This window comes from Microtus oregoni, unplaced genomic scaffold (genome assembly GCF_018167655.1).
Source record: "Microtus oregoni isolate MIOR12 unplaced genomic scaffold, Mior012 000001F_ref0000356, whole genome shotgun sequence".
Classification (NCBI taxonomy): domain Eukaryota; kingdom Metazoa; phylum Chordata; class Mammalia; order Rodentia; family Cricetidae; genus Microtus; species Microtus oregoni.
In genome coordinates this window covers 91,906,246-91,923,425 of record NW_024543060.1, presented here as the reverse complement: position 1 = coordinate 91,923,425, position 17,180 = coordinate 91,906,246, and the positions used below count along the sequence as shown (strand labels likewise).

Here is a 17,180-nt window from a genome sequence, read left to right as displayed (position 1 = left end):
TCGAAAGGAAAAGGGGGAAAATCAATGAAACTCTGAAAGTACCAACTGCCATGGTGGAGATAAGTCTGTAACGGGGCACTGCTTGTTAATAAAATCCAGGTTTGTACTAGCATTTTAACAGCTCCATCACTGCAGAAAAATGGTAAACTTTTAGGAAGTAAAATACCAACAACATTTTCTGTTTTTTTTTTTCGTTGTTGTTGTTGTTAACATACTGCTACTAAAACCTGACATCTGCCTTTCTGCTTAGACCCTCACCATTAATCTAAATGGAAACCTTGTCTCCCCAGTGCTCGTTCCTGCCCTGAGCAGAGCTGCATAAATCAGCTATTTTTGTCCACTGACCTATGATTAACCACAGGACACAAGAGTCCTCAGATAGCTTAACAGCTATCAGGTATGCTGGATATTTGTCTTCCTCTCCCTTGTGCAGCAGAGGCCCAATTTTAGCCAATCATCCATTTCTTTCTTTTTTTATTATATGTGCGTGTGGGGGGTGTTGGTTAAGACAGGGTTTCTCTGCGTAGCCCTGGCTGTACTGAAGTTCACTCTGTAGACCAGGCTGGCCTCGAACTCACAGAGATCCGCCTGCCTCTACCTCCCAAGTGCTGGGATTAAAGGTGTGCCCCACCATTGCTCCGCACCAATCACCCATTCCTATTGAAGGTAATAAGATGCATGACCAACATAAGGCCAATGACAGGATACTGCTGCATTCCAATGACACTACATCCAGGTTAACGTGCTAGCAATGTACTCAAATCAGAATGCAGTTAATTACTAAACATGATGGTTAACATTGGGGCTCTTTGTATAATTTTGTTTTATACATGATTGAAAAGGTACATAGTAAAAGATTAAAAATACACAAATAAAAGGACTGAGAATATAGTTTGGGGACACGCTTGCCTAGAACTGCACGAGATCCTGGGTTCAATATCTAGTATCATAGTAGAGAGATAAGTCTCAGAAGAAAAAAAAGTTGTCTTTCTAGAAGCAGGACTGAATTACAGAAAAGAATTGAGTTAGAAAAAATTACTTTTAAATTTTAGCTTTTGGGACTTTTGATATCTGCACACATTAGCTTTCATAAAGCATAAATAAAAAGATAGCTCTAGCCTGGGAGATGGCTCAATAGGTAAAGGCACTACCACCAAACCTAACAAACTAGGTTTGATACAGGGATCCAAATAGGCAGATAACACACAAACACACACACACAAAATCCAAAATAGTTTAAAAAAGAGAAGTGAAAGTTCTTAGAAAATCTGGGATCTGGAGGTTCGCTGACAGCACCTGCCACACAAGCCTGAGGACCAGAGTCTGGGTCCAAGCACCCACCACCCACACAGCAGAAGAGGAGAATGGACTCCTGTAAGCTATCTTGTCTTTTACACAAGCACACCTAGACACACTAGACAAATTAATACAGTGAAAACCAAAGACTCACCCTGGAGACTGCAGAGTGTTAGTGAGAACACGTCACCTTGTGGACTCAAGCACTTCCAATACAGGTACCTAAACATCCCCTTCACAGTTACATACGGAACTTACTTGGTAAGTGACTGAGCTTTCTGCTGCAGGAAGGTATCCCTGTGTATTTTAATGGCTTGAAGACTTTTTCTGTCTATAAGTTTGGCAGCTGCTGGCATTTTATGAATCAGAAAATTATCAGGAAACCAAATAATATTGGCAGTTAAAGTGATGGCTGGCACCTGAAATGGAGGAGATTCGAGACAAAATAACTACCAAGCACCTTCCCCCAAGGGTCCTGTTGTGGAAAGAATAAAAGCATGCCTACTGCTGAGGTGAGACAACTTTATTCTGACTAAACAGTAACACAGATGTCACATTAGTAATATATAAGAAGCAAAATGAAATTCAACCTTTCATGACTTTAGTCTATTGCCAGGGCATATTAATAAAATATAAAGAAACAACCTAAAGACAGTTACAACAACCTTAAGGACCTTGTGGTCTGTTATTATTTGATAGTACTACAAAGTTTCAGTTATGAAACCAAGTCATATCATGGAAATAGCAAAGACAAAAATAAACAATGTAACATATTTCTACTTTACTAGCAGGAAGGAGGGACAAGAGGAGACATCAGAGGAAGAGGGAGGCCATGTGGAGAGCACTAACAGGATGCTAGTGTGACCAGGGTGTGGGAGCACGCCTGCAATGACAGCTCTAAGGAGGCTGAGGCCAGCCTGCACTACATAGCAAGACCTCGTCTCAGAAATAAAGCAAACAAGTTAACGTGCGCGCACGCGCACACACACACACACCACTCACCACACATACATTCATGAAATGCAGCTATTTTCATTTATCATATTGCTCACTTCAAGAATGTGTACACTCGCAACTCTATGGTTTTATTTCTGCATGTATGTGTGGTGTGCATGCATGCCTTTTCATGTGTGTGGGTACACACATGTGAGCACATGTATATATTGAAGCCCACGTGACACTGAGGGTCTCTCCCCATTGCTCTCCACTGTAGTCATCCAGAGTTCTAGGACACATGTCAGTATTATCACTAGCTTGCGAGATATGGTCTCTGCCTTCACTTCCATGAGTTCTGGTAACCTCCACTCCAATCGTCACAGTGTACTACAAGCACTAATCCATGATGACAGCTCCCCTGCTCTATTATTTTAACACAGTTTTATATTTCATAAAAGGTAACATTCTTTTTTCAATAACTTTTTATTAGCACTTTTATAACATATCTAGTTTTATCCAAACTTATATCACAAATTGAAAATAAAAAGTTTCAAGTTCTTACCTTCTTACAAATGTCCAATAAAGACTTATAAAACTTTTTATCAACAGTTCGAAAAATTTGAAAATGCAACACAAAGAGCCCACAAACTCCAACATACTTTTCTCTCTGGTCAATTTCAGAAGGCTCACCTTATAAAGGGACAACAGACAAACAGAACCAACCATAGGTAAAGTGGGCTTTTAAGGACATGTAAACTTGATAAACACTCAAACGCAAAATTTACATTACCAAGTTTGGCTTCCACGTTTGCAAAAATTGAGCGAATGCTATGTGCAAATTCTTCCGCAAAAGTGCTGTTTTTCGACACAGATATTCCTCCATTGAGGGAATCAAACTGCTGTTCAATACAGGCCTAGACAGGAAACATTTGGAGAGAAATTCAGTCTCTAGGGAACAAACGAGCAAACACCTAGGTAAGATGAAACACTCGGTACTCATTTTAACTACACTGGGTCTCATGCTCTTTAATATTTAAATCCTTTGACAAGGTATGTGTATGTACTGACAGTGAGCGCCATCACACAGCACTCAAACCCCAACTGAGATCCGAGTGAAGCAGAAATGAACGGAAGGGATCACTGCTGATGTACTGCAAAGTGGTGGGGTTTCTGTTTGTTTGAGAAAGGGTCTATGTAGCCCTGGCTGGCCTCGAACTCAAGGATCTGTCTGTGTCTGCCTCCCAAACGCTGGGATTAACAGTGTGTTCCACCACACCCAGCAGAAAGCATTTTTAAAAATTTGCAGGTATAAGTGTTATGCTTACACATATGTCTCTGCACTACATGCATGAACTGCCTATGGAGGCCAGAAGAGGGTATCAGATACCCTGCAACTGGAGTTACTGATGGCTGTGAGCCACCACATGGGAGCTGGGAATCAAGCCCACGTCCTCTTCAAGGCAGTACTGCTGAGTCACCTCTCCAGCTGCTACATCTTTTTGTGAAGAGCACCTTTAGGAGCTTCTGTTCATTTAGTTATTACAATTCCTTTCTTAGCTTTCTCCTCCCCGCCCCCTTTGGGGAGTGTCTCACTCTGTAGCCCAAGTTGTCCTCAGATTATGATAATCCTGCTTGAATTTCCCAAGTACTAGGAGATAATGGGCATGAGCCACAATACCCAGCTCCTAGCATACTCTGTGCAGAAATGTAGCCAGAGTTACAATACCCAGCTCCTAGCATACTCTGCAGAAATGTCCCCAAGAGGGAAAACAAAGCATCTAAGAGACTGATAAACCCACTTTAAAAACCAAGAGCTGGGTCCATCTGTTAAAACTGTAATAATATAGAACTAGACACACAACTCTGAAGCAGACAGAGAGGACACCACCCCTCGGCGCTGCTAAGGTCCTTCTGGGAGGAAGACAATGTGCTGCTTCTGTACTGTCCACATAGGGAGAACATAGAAGTGATGTTTCTAACTAATGTTAGCTGGTTTCAATTTAGAAGGCATGCATTTGTGCACATGTACTGAGTGTAGAGGAATTAACTAAGCTTTTATTTGGCTTTGCTAAGGGTTTTGATTTGTTCTTTGTAGATCTGGGGATTAAATCCAGGACCCTGAGCATACCAAAGTGAACGCCCTACCACTCAACTGCATCTCCAGCCCTTCAAATTTATTTTAATCTTAAAAAATCTCACTCTAGAAGCTAGTAACAAACATAATGCAAATAATTAAGTCTTAGGTTTTTGTCTTTGTTTTTGAAATGGGATATCATTATGTATCTCAAGATGACCTAGAATTCACTTTGCACACCAGGCTAGCCTTGAAGTCTTGAACAGTTTCCTGTGTGCTGGAACTATAGAAGTGTATCACCATGCCGGATTCAATTTTATATTTTTGCATAGTTTAAATTTTAAAACCCTCTAAAAAAAAATAAATAAAACCATTTAATAAATATTTAGTTTAGCTTGGTAAAAAAAAAAATTTAAAACCCTCATTATAAGTAACTTTTTATTTTGTTTACTATTAGACACTGAGTTATACTTTAATATACTAATAATTAATTTTTTTAAGACAAATCACTTTCTAAAGAAAAGAAATGTCAGTAGTCAGGCAGTGGTGGCACACTCCTTTAATCCCAGCACTCAGGAGGCAGAGGCAGGTGGATCTCTGCCAAGGCCAGCCTGGTCTACAGTGTGAGTTCCAGACAGCCAGGGCTGTTACACAGAGAAACCCTGTCTCAAAAAAAAAGAAAGAAAGAAAGAAAAAAGAAAAGTAAAGAAATTCAAAGTATTCTACAAAAGTGTCCCCCCGTAATTTGGAGCTGCACCAATCTCTACTTACCTGAAATATCATTCCATCAAGTAACTGCCCTTCCAACTTCAGCAAGAACTTTTCAAATGGCTTTAATTTTTCTTCCTGAATCCCAAATTTCGAAGGGTTGTGATGGACAGACTTCAGTAACCTTGTAGATTTAAAGAAAGAGCTTAAATCTATCTAATAAATTCTTAAAAGCTAAAAATATTCCAGGAAATAAAATTTTGTATTTACTATTCCTTCCTCGGCTCTCCACATTGGAAAACACGGATGGAGCAATGTTAATGAAATTCTTACACTTTTTATCGCCTTTATTCAGCTGCCTATTGCTCTGCACTAACCAAATACTCAATGACAACTTGTAAACTGAATAAAAATTTAAGAGTGTTCCAGCGTATGTAATCAAATAAATCAAAAGCAAGGCAGAAACTTTCATTTGCACAGAACCCCAAAGGGAACCTGTAAGCTTCTGCAGCACTGAGCATGCTCACACACATCTCTCTCACAAAATCCCATCTAACAGCAGGGCTGACTGCCTTCATGAAACTACTGGACACCACAGGGCTGGAGAAACAGTTCAGTGACTCAAGAGCTGAGCCCTGCAGAGGAAACCTGAGCCCAGTTCCCAGCGCTCCCATCAGGTGGCTCACAACATGGGACTGTGGCTCCAGGGAATCCAGCTCCCTCTTCTGGCCTCCCTAGGCACTGACCCATGTGCGGACACACATGGAGACAGGCAGACATAAACACATACACACAAATAAAAATAAATATTGGACATGAATTTCTTTTCATTAGAGTTGCTAGGTCTTGTTAAGAATCTGAATAATTTGTAACTGTTTAGTTTTACCAAACTAACACACCAACTGTACAAAGTAAGTATTTTAGGTGGCGTACCTTTTGTACATGGTCCAATGGTCTTTCAGTGTGACATGATTGTCAACAATTTCATCCAGGGTAAGTAAAACTGTTAGCAGTTCTCCCAAGTGCTCATACATAGTCTGTCAAAAAACCTTTAATGATTATCATTTAGTCACTCGTTAGAAGTCTCATGTGAACTTTTAAAGAAAAACAAATGTGGGCTCATTATTAAATTGGTGAAAGGAGGCACCAATTGGCTTATTAACTACAGTTCTGAGTTCAAATGGTACTAGCCTAAATACAATATATTTTACTTAATATTTCTTCCTTAATTGTGACGCTGCAGATTTATTCACTGGCAACAGAAAATCTGCACGGAACACTACCGGGAAAAACTACAAGAGGCAGTGCAGAGTAAGAGATGCCTTGACAACCGCATGGACGGAGGGAACACAACAACAGGGGTGGAGATGGGTTACACTTCTTAATTATACAAATTCCAAAATAAAATAGAAAAATTAACTTTTACCTGAAAATGAACTCCAGTTGTCTCTATAATTTTGGGTCCTATCCTATAATAAAACAATACCAAAGTTTAAAAAAAAAAACACCTTTATGGTTAGAGTTCATTCTAAATTCAAGAAACCAATACAGGAGCAGAAACTCTGACTTGTCTGGGCTACCCCTGCTATATGGCACTCACAGGTAAAGACCTGACAACTGGCCAATGACCCGAGTTTCTTAACCCTAAAGGATGAGCCTTGGCATAGAAGTAGAGGAAGCACACTGATGAATTATGAGTCTCTCAGTTAGCAACTATAATCTGTTCACTCTACCAAAACTGGCACCTGGAGAGTCCTAAGAACAAACCAAACTCCTTCAGTTCTCACTCCTGCTAAGAAGCAATGAACCACACCCTCTACGGTTACACCACTTACTTCCTTCTGAACTTAATCAATATAGTTCTTACATATCAAACTACATATGAAGTATTCCAGAATACAGGACGCACATCTAAAGTTGAACAAAATCTTTAAATATTATCTTTCTATAGCAGGAACGAGGAAGAGTCCCCAGGATTCCACCCCAGGTAGTGGGGGAGAGGGGGAGTGTGGAGATCTGGGACTACCATCCTTTGCACTGAGTGGGGGAGGGGACTGCCACTCCTTTGCTCCTGGTATAATGATTGCTTTGGTGAAGAGCCAGAATACATAAAGACAGCAAACTGACCAGAAGTCCCCGAGAGTGAGGTGATAAATGTCCTCTACCCCCTCACAGCGTGGTACAGAAGGAACAACAAATGGACTGCTGACCACAAGGAACAGTACCAAAGCTGCCGTGAGATCGTGGTAATGCCACCTCTGGGTCTTGGCTCTCATTAAAGTATGAGTCACATCCCTCAACAGCGGTACAATAGATGTAGAAAAAAATACAAAGAACTGACCAAAGGTTAGATGTAATTTATGGTGATAAGAACAGCAAGGGCACTATGGAAATTTGATCAGTTCTTAATTTAGGGTCGATCTGGAAGATCATTAGAATTTTAAGTTCTTTTTCAGTGTAGACTGCCTACACTCGCTCCATCCCCAAGACTCTGTAGTTTAAGAAAAGTCATATGACCACTAAATGTACGCAGGAAAAAATAAAACACTGTGTGTGAACTAATTCTGTATCAGTTTTTTTCTATCGTGAAATATCTTTAAAATTTTTTGTCCAACATTCTCATGTTGACAGAAATCAAGTTCGTAACTTGGTGAAAACTGCAGCTCATTAGTCTATAAACACACACACACACACGTCCAGCAGTACCTAAACATCCTAAGTGTACATACTGAGTAAATAAATGAATACAAAGCTATTTCAAATAATTACTTTTCTAAGAAGTACTCCCTCTACTTCATGAAAGTCAAACAATGCCAAAGTGCATTACTTGTTGCTGATGTAGAGGGCAGCCAGCTGGTGGATGACATTCACCACCACTTCATAGCACCTCGTGACAAAACAGGACAGCTCCTGAAAGGACAAGGAGAGTATACATCACAGGGTTGCTTCAGGAACGTCACGACATTTGGGCAGAACGTTCTAACACAACCCAAACAGTTTCAGGTCGAATCCCCAGATACCCAACAGCCAGACAGAAGCCCTCAAGCAACACTGCCCTCAGCTCCTGCACAGCGGGTCATCCCTGTCTCTGCTGCCCCTGCTTCACTCTCGCAGTCTGAGCCCACCCCTGCCCTGTAAATGAATGACAATGGCTTCCAGAAGTGTGACCAAGACAGAGCAAGGTCCACTAGTCACTAGGTCACTTCATGTGTTATCTTTGGTCACATATATGTACCTTGGCACACACCAAATGCAATATCACTTACCCCAAAGATATTAATTCACTCTGCTGGGCCCAGACCTCACCCACTCTATAAACTATAAGTCCTGAGCAAGAGTTTTCATTGCTTTTATGTGCTGGTTTCCTCCGTCATCAAGAGTAGCTTCACGGCGCGTGCGCACGCGCGCACACACACACACAAGCACGCACACACACACAGCCCACTGAACACCTCAGATGAACTCTGGGACAGTAAACTTTTTACACAGCTTTTAGTGACACATAAACAGAATCTGAAGTCTTTCAAAGTAAAAATAATGTTATTTTTTTTTTTTTAAAAAAAAAACAGCTTTTTGCTACATAGGCCAGACTAGCCTTCAACTCATGATCCCGGCTCAGCCTTCTCAGTGCTTGGAGTCCTAGGATACAGGCATTATCAATGTGCTAAGTAATAGATTTTAATTTCAAACAGCTCATTTTACATGTTATTAAACTTCTGAAGGTTAAATGCTAGCAGGAGAATAAAAAATACAAAGCACACCAAAAAGGCAGAAATAAGTTCGGATTCTGTAAGACAGAAATAGATGGAGTCAATTAAAAGACTGTCAGACGGTATAAAAAACAAAACAAAACTGGAATCCATCCATTTGCTGTTTTCCCTCCAATACTGAGAAGCACTGCTAGCTCACTTGGATGTTTCACAGACACTAGAGCGCTCCCGGACAATCAGTACGCTGGAGCGCAGCTAACAAGGCTCCTGCTGAGTGTGTGAGCACCTATGTACAGGTATCCACACGGAGGGACTGGATCCCTAGTGAAGTTACACGTAGCTGTGAGCCCCGATACTCAACTAGGGTTCTCTGGAAACAGTACATGTTGTTAACCAGTGAACCAAAATGAGCTCTCCAGCACACAATTTTTTTTTATCTTACTTTTTTTGTTTATGGTCTTATCTACATGTGTGTCTGTGCCAAAAGAGGGTACTGGGTCCCTCCAAACCAGAGTTATAGACAGCTGTAAGCTACCATGTGAGCAGATGCTGGGACCTGGGAATCAAACCTCAGAATTGCAGGGAAGAGCAGCTGATGTGGGAGTGATTTCTTTCTAATCTGTTGCTTTCATTGGTTAATTAATAAAGAAACTGCCTAGGCCCATTTGATAGGCCAACCCTTAGGTGGGTGGAGTAAACAGAATGCTGGGAGAAAGAAAGCTGAGTCAGTGAGTCGCCATGATTCTCCCACTCCAGACAGCCGCAGGTTAAGATCTTCTCTGGTAAGCCACCTCATGGGCTACACACATTATTAGAAATGGGCTAGTCCAGGTGCGAGAGTTAGCCGAGAAAAGGCTAGATATAATGGGCCAAGCGGTGTTTAAAAGAATACAGTTTCCGTGTAATTATTTCAGGTAAAGCCAGCCGGGTGGCGGGACACAGCCCGCCGCTCATATTTCAACAAGCAGCCAGTGCTCTTCATGGCTGAGCCATCTCTCCAGCCCCCCACCAAAAATTTTTAAAGTTAAAAACAATATTATTCACAAATGAAACTATACAAATCAAATTATACAAATTATATAATCTATCAAAACAATTTTAAACAACTGTTCACATCTCTTGATACCTTATTCTCCAAAATTCCCTTAGAAACAGTTCAGGAGTCACAATGGCCTACACTATAACTACACTAATGCTTCACTCTCTGAGTGCACAAGTCCTCGGCATTGAATGTTTCACAACTTTTCAATCATGTGCAATTTTTATGCAAAATTACAAAGAGAAGACTCAGCCAGACATAATGAGGCACACCTTTAATCTCAGAATGTGAAGTGCCTGAGGCAGTGACCCTCTTATAAATCTGAGGCCAGCGTAGTCTAGACAGTAAGCTCCAGAAAGTCAAGGCTACCTAGTAAGACCCTATCTTGAATAAATAAATAAATGGCTCAAGAGAAAGTAAAAAAAATCAGCTACCTTAAAAACAATAGTTACCTGTAAGAATGAAACGAATCTCCCCATTTGAATTTGGCAGTCACCTTCCACCATACTGGAATCTGTAGCTTTAAAAAGCAGCATGAATTTTATTTCTATTTTTATTTAAATCCAGCAACAAAGACAAACAATTCTTTTACTAGTGCCCAGTACCGAAACACTGGACTTTTAACACTGAAGAGAAAAATGGCAAAGCCATAAACTATATACAACATCCAGCAGCCACGCCTGACTGCCACGCGAACCCCCACACTGGTCCCATCACAGGACCGTGCTGACACAACACATGCCGGCTCTAGAGGGTCTGCTGCCATACTCCACTTCTCACTTGTTAACCAATCCATGCACCAACGAGACAACTCAATGTCAGGGCTGGAGGGCGGCTCAGCAGCTCAGAACACTTGCTGCTCCTCCAGAGGACCACAGTTTACATTTCCAGCACCCACACAGGGAGGCCCCTATGGGCACCCACATACACAAAATATATCTTTAAAAATTTCTGAATGTTTGTTTTTTCTAATCTGTTAGCTTTTGGCTCACTTCAAGTTTCATAAAAGGCAGCAACAAATGCAATTCTAAAATTTGAACTTACCTCCTTCACCATAAAACAAAAGGCCATTGTAAAACTTAGTTTCCGCCTGTTTAAAAGAAAATCAAAATAATTTAAAAGGTTGCTTTCAAATCCTAAACTTTCTTAACGCTCTAATGACATGCGACATGGCTTACACATAAATCTCAGAATCTGCTCTCAGATGATCAACTTCTCTTTACAGGGACGAAGATAACCACTGATACCCAAGCTGAGCTTGGCCCTCTAGCCTGTACTCCATCGTCTGGTCCTCTAGCCTGTACTCCATCGTCTGGCCCTCTAGCCTGTACTCCATCGTCTGCCCACCCTCAAGATCACTCATCTCCCCACCGGTTCAGTTGCACTCACAGAACATAAAGAAGGGGAGGGAAAATAACGGAAGTTCACCAAGGTCTACAATGGCTCCAAATCCAAATCCATATAAAAAGTTTAAACTTAAAAGGAAAAACAACAACAAAAGGCTGGAAGTGGTGGCGCACACTCAGGAAGCAGAGGCAGGGGGATCTCAGTGAGTTCCAGGCCACGGTCTACAGAGCGAGTTCCAGGACAGCCAGGGATGTTACACAGAGAAACCTTGTCTTGGGGAGAGGAGGGTAGGGAGGGGGTGTACCTGGACAGCCAGCACACACACCACATATACTACTCTGGAGGCAGGCAGGCCTAGATTCACACTGCTACTTTTAGCAATACCCACTGTAAGCCCCAATTTCTCAACCTGTTCCTCACCTGCTGAGTCCTCACCCTACACATAACACAGTAACCACTCAATGAGTGCCAGACTATTCTAAGTCCTTCAGGACTGCTATTATTGTAAGTGGGTCAGTATTTACTGCACACTGCTTTTAATTGATCTTAAAGAAGAGAAACAATTACCTCATACTTTAATTTCTTGATTTCACAACAAAGTGCAGCATACACAGTGATGACTTTGTTTAGGACCTGGTTTCAAAAATAAAGACAGAAAAAGTGAGTGGTAAGCACCAAGAGCGTTCTCTGAATGCTCTTTAGGTTAGGACAATTACCTTGTTCTCAGTCTTTATGAGCTCCAAGAGGGAGGACTGCTCATAGGGCAGAAGCTACAGAAACAAAGGGAAAGAACATCTTTTAATTTGAAGGGAAGAAAAAAAAAACACTGAAATTTTAAATATATAAAATGAGATTAAATGGATTACAGTTAAACTTGTGTTAGACCCTATAGTCAGTCAACATTAGCATCAACTCAACTACTATGTTTAAGATAATTTTAACAAAGGAAGAAAGGTACAATCACTCGAGAAACAGCCTGCACACAACACGAGGCACCCAAACAGCTCCAGCTGTGCCCAACAGAAAGTGGCTGAAAGTGGGAGAACACTAAGAAAAGACTAACAGTGAGCTCTGTCCTTTCAGAAACTGTTATGCAAGCATACACTTAGTAAGATGTCGTAACTAAACGGGCCAAATTTAAGTCATTACATCTGATGCAGCTTCATTTCCTTCTGGCTCTAAAGCTTTCCTGATTAGTAACTAAAACGAGTTTTCTATTAAGTGAAAACTGGACCTTTCTTTTAGTTACATACTAACAATAAAGTACATACGTAAATTAAAAATAACTTCTCTCATTTAGTTTGCAATTTCTATTTATAAGGATCTTATCAGAATCTATAACCTTTGCAGAGCAGGAACATAAAATAATTTCCCAATAAAGGGACTAAAGAAAGGTCCCAGGGTAAGCTGGGAGAGAAAGGGCTGTACAAGAGGATAAATGTATAAAGAGATTTTAAAGTTTCTGTTGTCCGAAGACTAAAGCTGAGACAATTTCATTGTCCGAAGACTAAAGCTGAGACAATTTCATTGTTTCACAAAGCCATGAGGCTGCATTTCACATCCATTAAGATAGGGTTGATTTTAAAAGACAAACAATAACAAACTTTGGCAACAATGTAGAGACACTGAAACCCCCATATATTACTGATAGGGACGAAAAACAGTGTGGCCACAGGAAAAAGATGAGAAGGGGGTCAGCAAAATGGCTCAACAGGTAAAGGCACTTGTTACCAAGCCGGGTGGTGATCTACGTTCGGCGCATCTACGTTCGGCGCCCAGAAGACACATGGAAGAAAAGAACTGGCTCCTACAAGTTGTACTCTTTCCACACACACCATGGCACAGCACATGCACACAAACACACACAAATATGTGTACAGTAAAATCCTCAGAAAACTAAGCATAGCTACCAAACGACTCAGTAATTCTGCTTCAAGTATAATGCATGACATGAAAACATGTGTACATAAAACCCTAGGACACATAATTAGCATTAGTTCCAACAGCCAAAACTGGAAAACCTAGATGTCTATCCCTAAAGAATGGACAGCTCGGGCTGGAGAGATGGCTCAGAGGTTAAGAGCACTGGCTGCTCTTCGGAAGGACCCGGGTTCAGTTCCCAGCACTCACATGGCAGCTCACAACTCTCTGTAATTCCAACTGCCAAGGATCCACATGAAGACACAACACAATGCACACAAAATAAGAAATTGCTTTTAGAAAGGCATTCCCACATTAAGATCCCCGATGTCATCCCTGTTGAGAAATGACAGCAATGTTTCCATCTTCATTAGATATGAGTGGATGAGCTCTGGGCTCAGCAAGACTCGGTGAGAAATCTTCAAACCTGTGTGTTTGCCTGTGTGAAACAGCTGCAACGAAAGAAACAAAGCCAGTGTCCACCTAGCTCTGTGTTGAAGACCAAAACAATGACTAGGTGCAATAATTGGACTTTGTGTTATGATACTGTAAGATTGTCATTCTTTCAGAAATACATATTTTTTTAATGAAATTAATTCAGACCTTTAATGCTATAGGATCAAGATTGAAATCCCAAACATCTCCAATCAAATCATCCAGTGCGTCCTCAATTCTTCTCAGCTGAGATGTATACTCCTCAAGGAATTTCCCGTAGTTCTTAAGCTGGACTTCAGCATGAATTTCTAAATTGTAAAACAGAAAGTTACAATTACAACTACTGAATGGCAGAACACTAGCTTCAAGTGATCTCAGTAAAGCAGCAAAACACGGTCAATGACTACCTTGGAGTGCCTCACTCCATGGAAATAGGCTCCAAAGTTAAAGAGTCATTCGGCTTTGAATTTTCTCCAAATATGTCAAAGTACTCAAAACCTGCAGCCCTTACCCTAGGATCTGGGGCTACCAACCAGCCCGAGTCATGCCTCAGACAACCCAGGGTCCAGAAGCTATCCTATGTTATTTTGGTCACACACAACTCTGCTGCAAAGGTTATCAGCTACCTGATGGGAAGCAGGTACAAAATTCTGTGTTGTTATAGAGCAAACTGTAAAAAGGTTGGTTAATTTTATACATAGTAAAATGTTTAAGAATACAATCAAATCTATTTTACATGTAGGTTTTAGACCTGCTACACTGTATTATTATTTCTCTAATTCCCAACTTACCAAAATGCTTTACTTGTTCAATTTTTTAGTTATTATAATCAACATGTATAAGCCAGATAAAACATACTGGCTGAGGTGGGGGCTGGAGAGATGGCCTATCCACTGAGAGCACTGGCTGCTCCTATTACTGGGGTTCAGAGGACCGCGGTTCAGTTCCCAGCACCCATGTGTCGATTCTGTAACTCTAGACCCAGGAGATCCAATATCAGCTTCTGGCCTCTGCAGGTACTGCACACACATGTAAGATAATAAAACATAACAAAAAAACAGCTGGGACCCACAAAATTTATATATTAGTACATGACCTTAAGCTTAGAGCCACTGAAATAAGTTGGATTTTTCAGAAGCCTATTCACCAAAATTAATAAACATTCCATCTTATACCTAAGAATTCATTACTGATTCCAAAAATTCAACTTAAATTCAGTTCTTTGTCGTCTTAAAAAAAGGTTTTTTTTTTTCCCTTCAAATTTGAAATGTGGAGCCATTATGAAATAAAGTCCTGACTCACACTGTGGGGAAATAAAGACACCTGTCCTCTATTTTGCTACTGAGGCCCTGAATCAGGGGCATCAATTCAGTTCACTTAGACTGCTGTCTCAATATAGCACTCAGTTAATTTTGGAAAACAATTAGTCTAGATATGAATCAAAGTCCAAAAACTAATGGAAACCAGGCAAAGAGAAATCTCCTACCTACAGCTAACAATCCCATGTTAATGTCTTACTCTATTGTATGGGAAATGGCTAAAGTATCACTTGACCAGCAAATGGGTTCTTAAAGACCGCACTAGAAAAACACGCTCTTAGATCAGCTGGTGAGACCAAGGTTAGAAACACCTGAAAACCTGCAGAAGCATTTTAAGCTCTTTGCTGATAAGGTATCTAACAGCTCTGAGCTCATAAAAGTTAAAGTGCACACCACACTTCCCTCCCAACGAACTGCATTTCTTGGTTTATTTTTCTTATTCCTTTTCAACTTAGGATAGAGCGTTAAGGGCTTTATCACAGCGCATCCACACACACGTGTACGCACAGGTGTGCTTACCTTGTGTCCTCACCCAAGCTCTCTCTCCCCTCCTTTCCCCAGTCCTGTTTTCCCCAACCCTCTAGGGTCTAAAACAACGCTCACATGGTATTATGATTAACCAGCTGATCATTCTACTTCAAGCTGAAACAAATTCAAGCCCTATATACCTTCATTCCAACTTCGGTCAGATGCAAAACAAAAAAGAACACCTGACAAGGTACAGTTCACTTTAAAATACAAAACCCAAAAGTGGTTATTATCCTTTCGCCCAGATCTTTATGCCGCATACAATTAAGGAATGTTTACTGAAATACTGCACGGAACAGGACCCGGATGTAAAGGCAACTAAAACCTCAGTATATATAAATCTGTACATGCTAAATCTCTAAAATAATCTGCAATTCAGCTGTAATTTTTTTTGAAATGGCATTCCTACTTTGGGGAAAGATACACATTTTAAAAATTCTCAAACAACTACCCCAATTTCTCTTCTATGACTCAGAAGATAAGAAACAAATCAATCACAAGAGTTTCTCATATAATTATTAGGTTGGCTTGTACATTTCACTGACACAAACTGCGATGCTTTTAGGGTTGTACCTCTGATTTTAAAAATAAAACCGGACGACTCGATTTCATTAAGCAACTGCGAAGCAGATCTTGTAAAAATAATTAAAATAAATTAAATTTTAAAAGAAAATTCGGCTGCAATGACAATTACAGAAGTTTTTTTTTTTTTTAACCATATAAAATCAATAAAAGGCCTAGGATTGATAAGATGACATTCCCGTGTTGACTGATGTTTTGGTTTTGGCTTTTTTTTTTTTTAAATGCCAGGAAGAGTTATTTTTCCGCTATCTTCCATGGTTCTAGGAACGCGAACCCAAACTTCAATAAAGTTGATTTGAGAAGTAAAAAAAAAGAAAACAGGAAACCGAAACGGGAACCCAGACTCTTCTAAAACTGAAGGCTCAGAGCATCTGGCGTCAGCCCTGGGATGGGATGGGCATCCCGGGGAGGCTGGCCTGTCGTGGCGGGCCCCCAGGGAGCGAGCGCCGCTGGCCGGTCCCCCGCCTCCGCGAGGGACACCGGGCACCCGAGCGGCTCGACGCGACCCCGGCAGTCACGCAGCGCCGCGTCCCACCCCAGGGGACAGTCCCCAGCGGGCGGCCGCGCCTTCCCGCGCCGTCCGACGTCCCTCGGCCGCGCCACCCGGCCCGCCTCGCCCGACACCCGGAGACTCACTCTGAGAGCCGTCGTCCACGCGGTCGAACTCCCAGTCCGGCGACAGAGTGTCCACGGCCATCGCCGCGGCGGCGCCTCCCACAGACACAGCACCGAGCTGCCACCGCCGCGACACGGGCCTCACCCCAGCTGCTGTCACGGCACGTGACTTCCGGGACCCGGCCCCGCCCCCGCGCGCCACAGCCAGTGGACGCTCGGCCCTACGGACCGCGGGGGCCTCTGGGAAAGCGAGTCCGTCCGCCTGCGCCCGGCGGGGCCGCCATAGTGACCATGGCTGTTGGCATCCTGCACCCTTTCCCTGTCCTCGCTGCCGTTTGCGTCTGTTCTCAAGCCACATTCAGTTTCTCCTATGCTGCGTCCAGGCTGTTTAAACACCTGAGGGAGCTACTCTATCAGTCTAACAGGGAAAGAGCGGAAATAACGGGGTGGGGACCAACGCAAAGACAGGGTCCTTCACCAGGACACTGCCCTGGCCCTCGGACCAAGATGCTTGCCTCACCAGCTCTTTTCTGACTTTACCCTCGCAGTTCCCACCCCGTGCATGTCCTGCCCCATTTGTTTTTGTTTGTTTTGTTTTTTGACAAAAGACCTCTGTGTATAGAAGAGTAGTGACTTTAAGAAGGCTATCAAACAACCTCACTACTGGATTT

General features: G+C 41.8%; 1 protein-coding gene across 1 annotated transcript in view; it reads right to left on the bottom strand.

Annotated features, from left to right (window-relative positions):
• The window catches only part of Washc4 (WASH complex subunit 4), a 47,738-nt gene extending 31,083 nt beyond the window's left edge, over positions 1–16,655 (bottom strand). Inside the window, exons 1-13 of the mRNA XM_041673194.1 lie at positions 16,531–16,655; positions 13,634–13,773; positions 11,827–11,880; positions 11,678–11,743; positions 10,808–10,853; positions 10,216–10,283; positions 7,842–7,924; positions 6,441–6,483; positions 5,948–6,051; positions 5,078–5,198; positions 3,023–3,146; positions 2,795–2,922; positions 1,555–1,715 (exon numbers count right to left, since the gene is read on the bottom strand). Coding sequence (XP_041529128.1) covers positions 1,555–1,715; positions 2,795–2,922; positions 3,023–3,146; positions 5,078–5,198; positions 5,948–6,051; positions 6,441–6,483; positions 7,842–7,924; positions 10,216–10,283; positions 10,808–10,853; positions 11,678–11,743; positions 11,827–11,880; positions 13,634–13,773; positions 16,531–16,591 — 1,199 coding nt within the window. The 5' untranslated portion in view covers positions 16,592–16,655. The remainder of the gene's footprint in view (positions 1–1,554; positions 1,716–2,794; positions 2,923–3,022; positions 3,147–5,077; positions 5,199–5,947; positions 6,052–6,440; positions 6,484–7,841; positions 7,925–10,215; positions 10,284–10,807; positions 10,854–11,677; positions 11,744–11,826; positions 11,881–13,633; positions 13,774–16,530) is intronic.
• Positions 16,656–17,180: the final 525 nt, after the last annotated feature.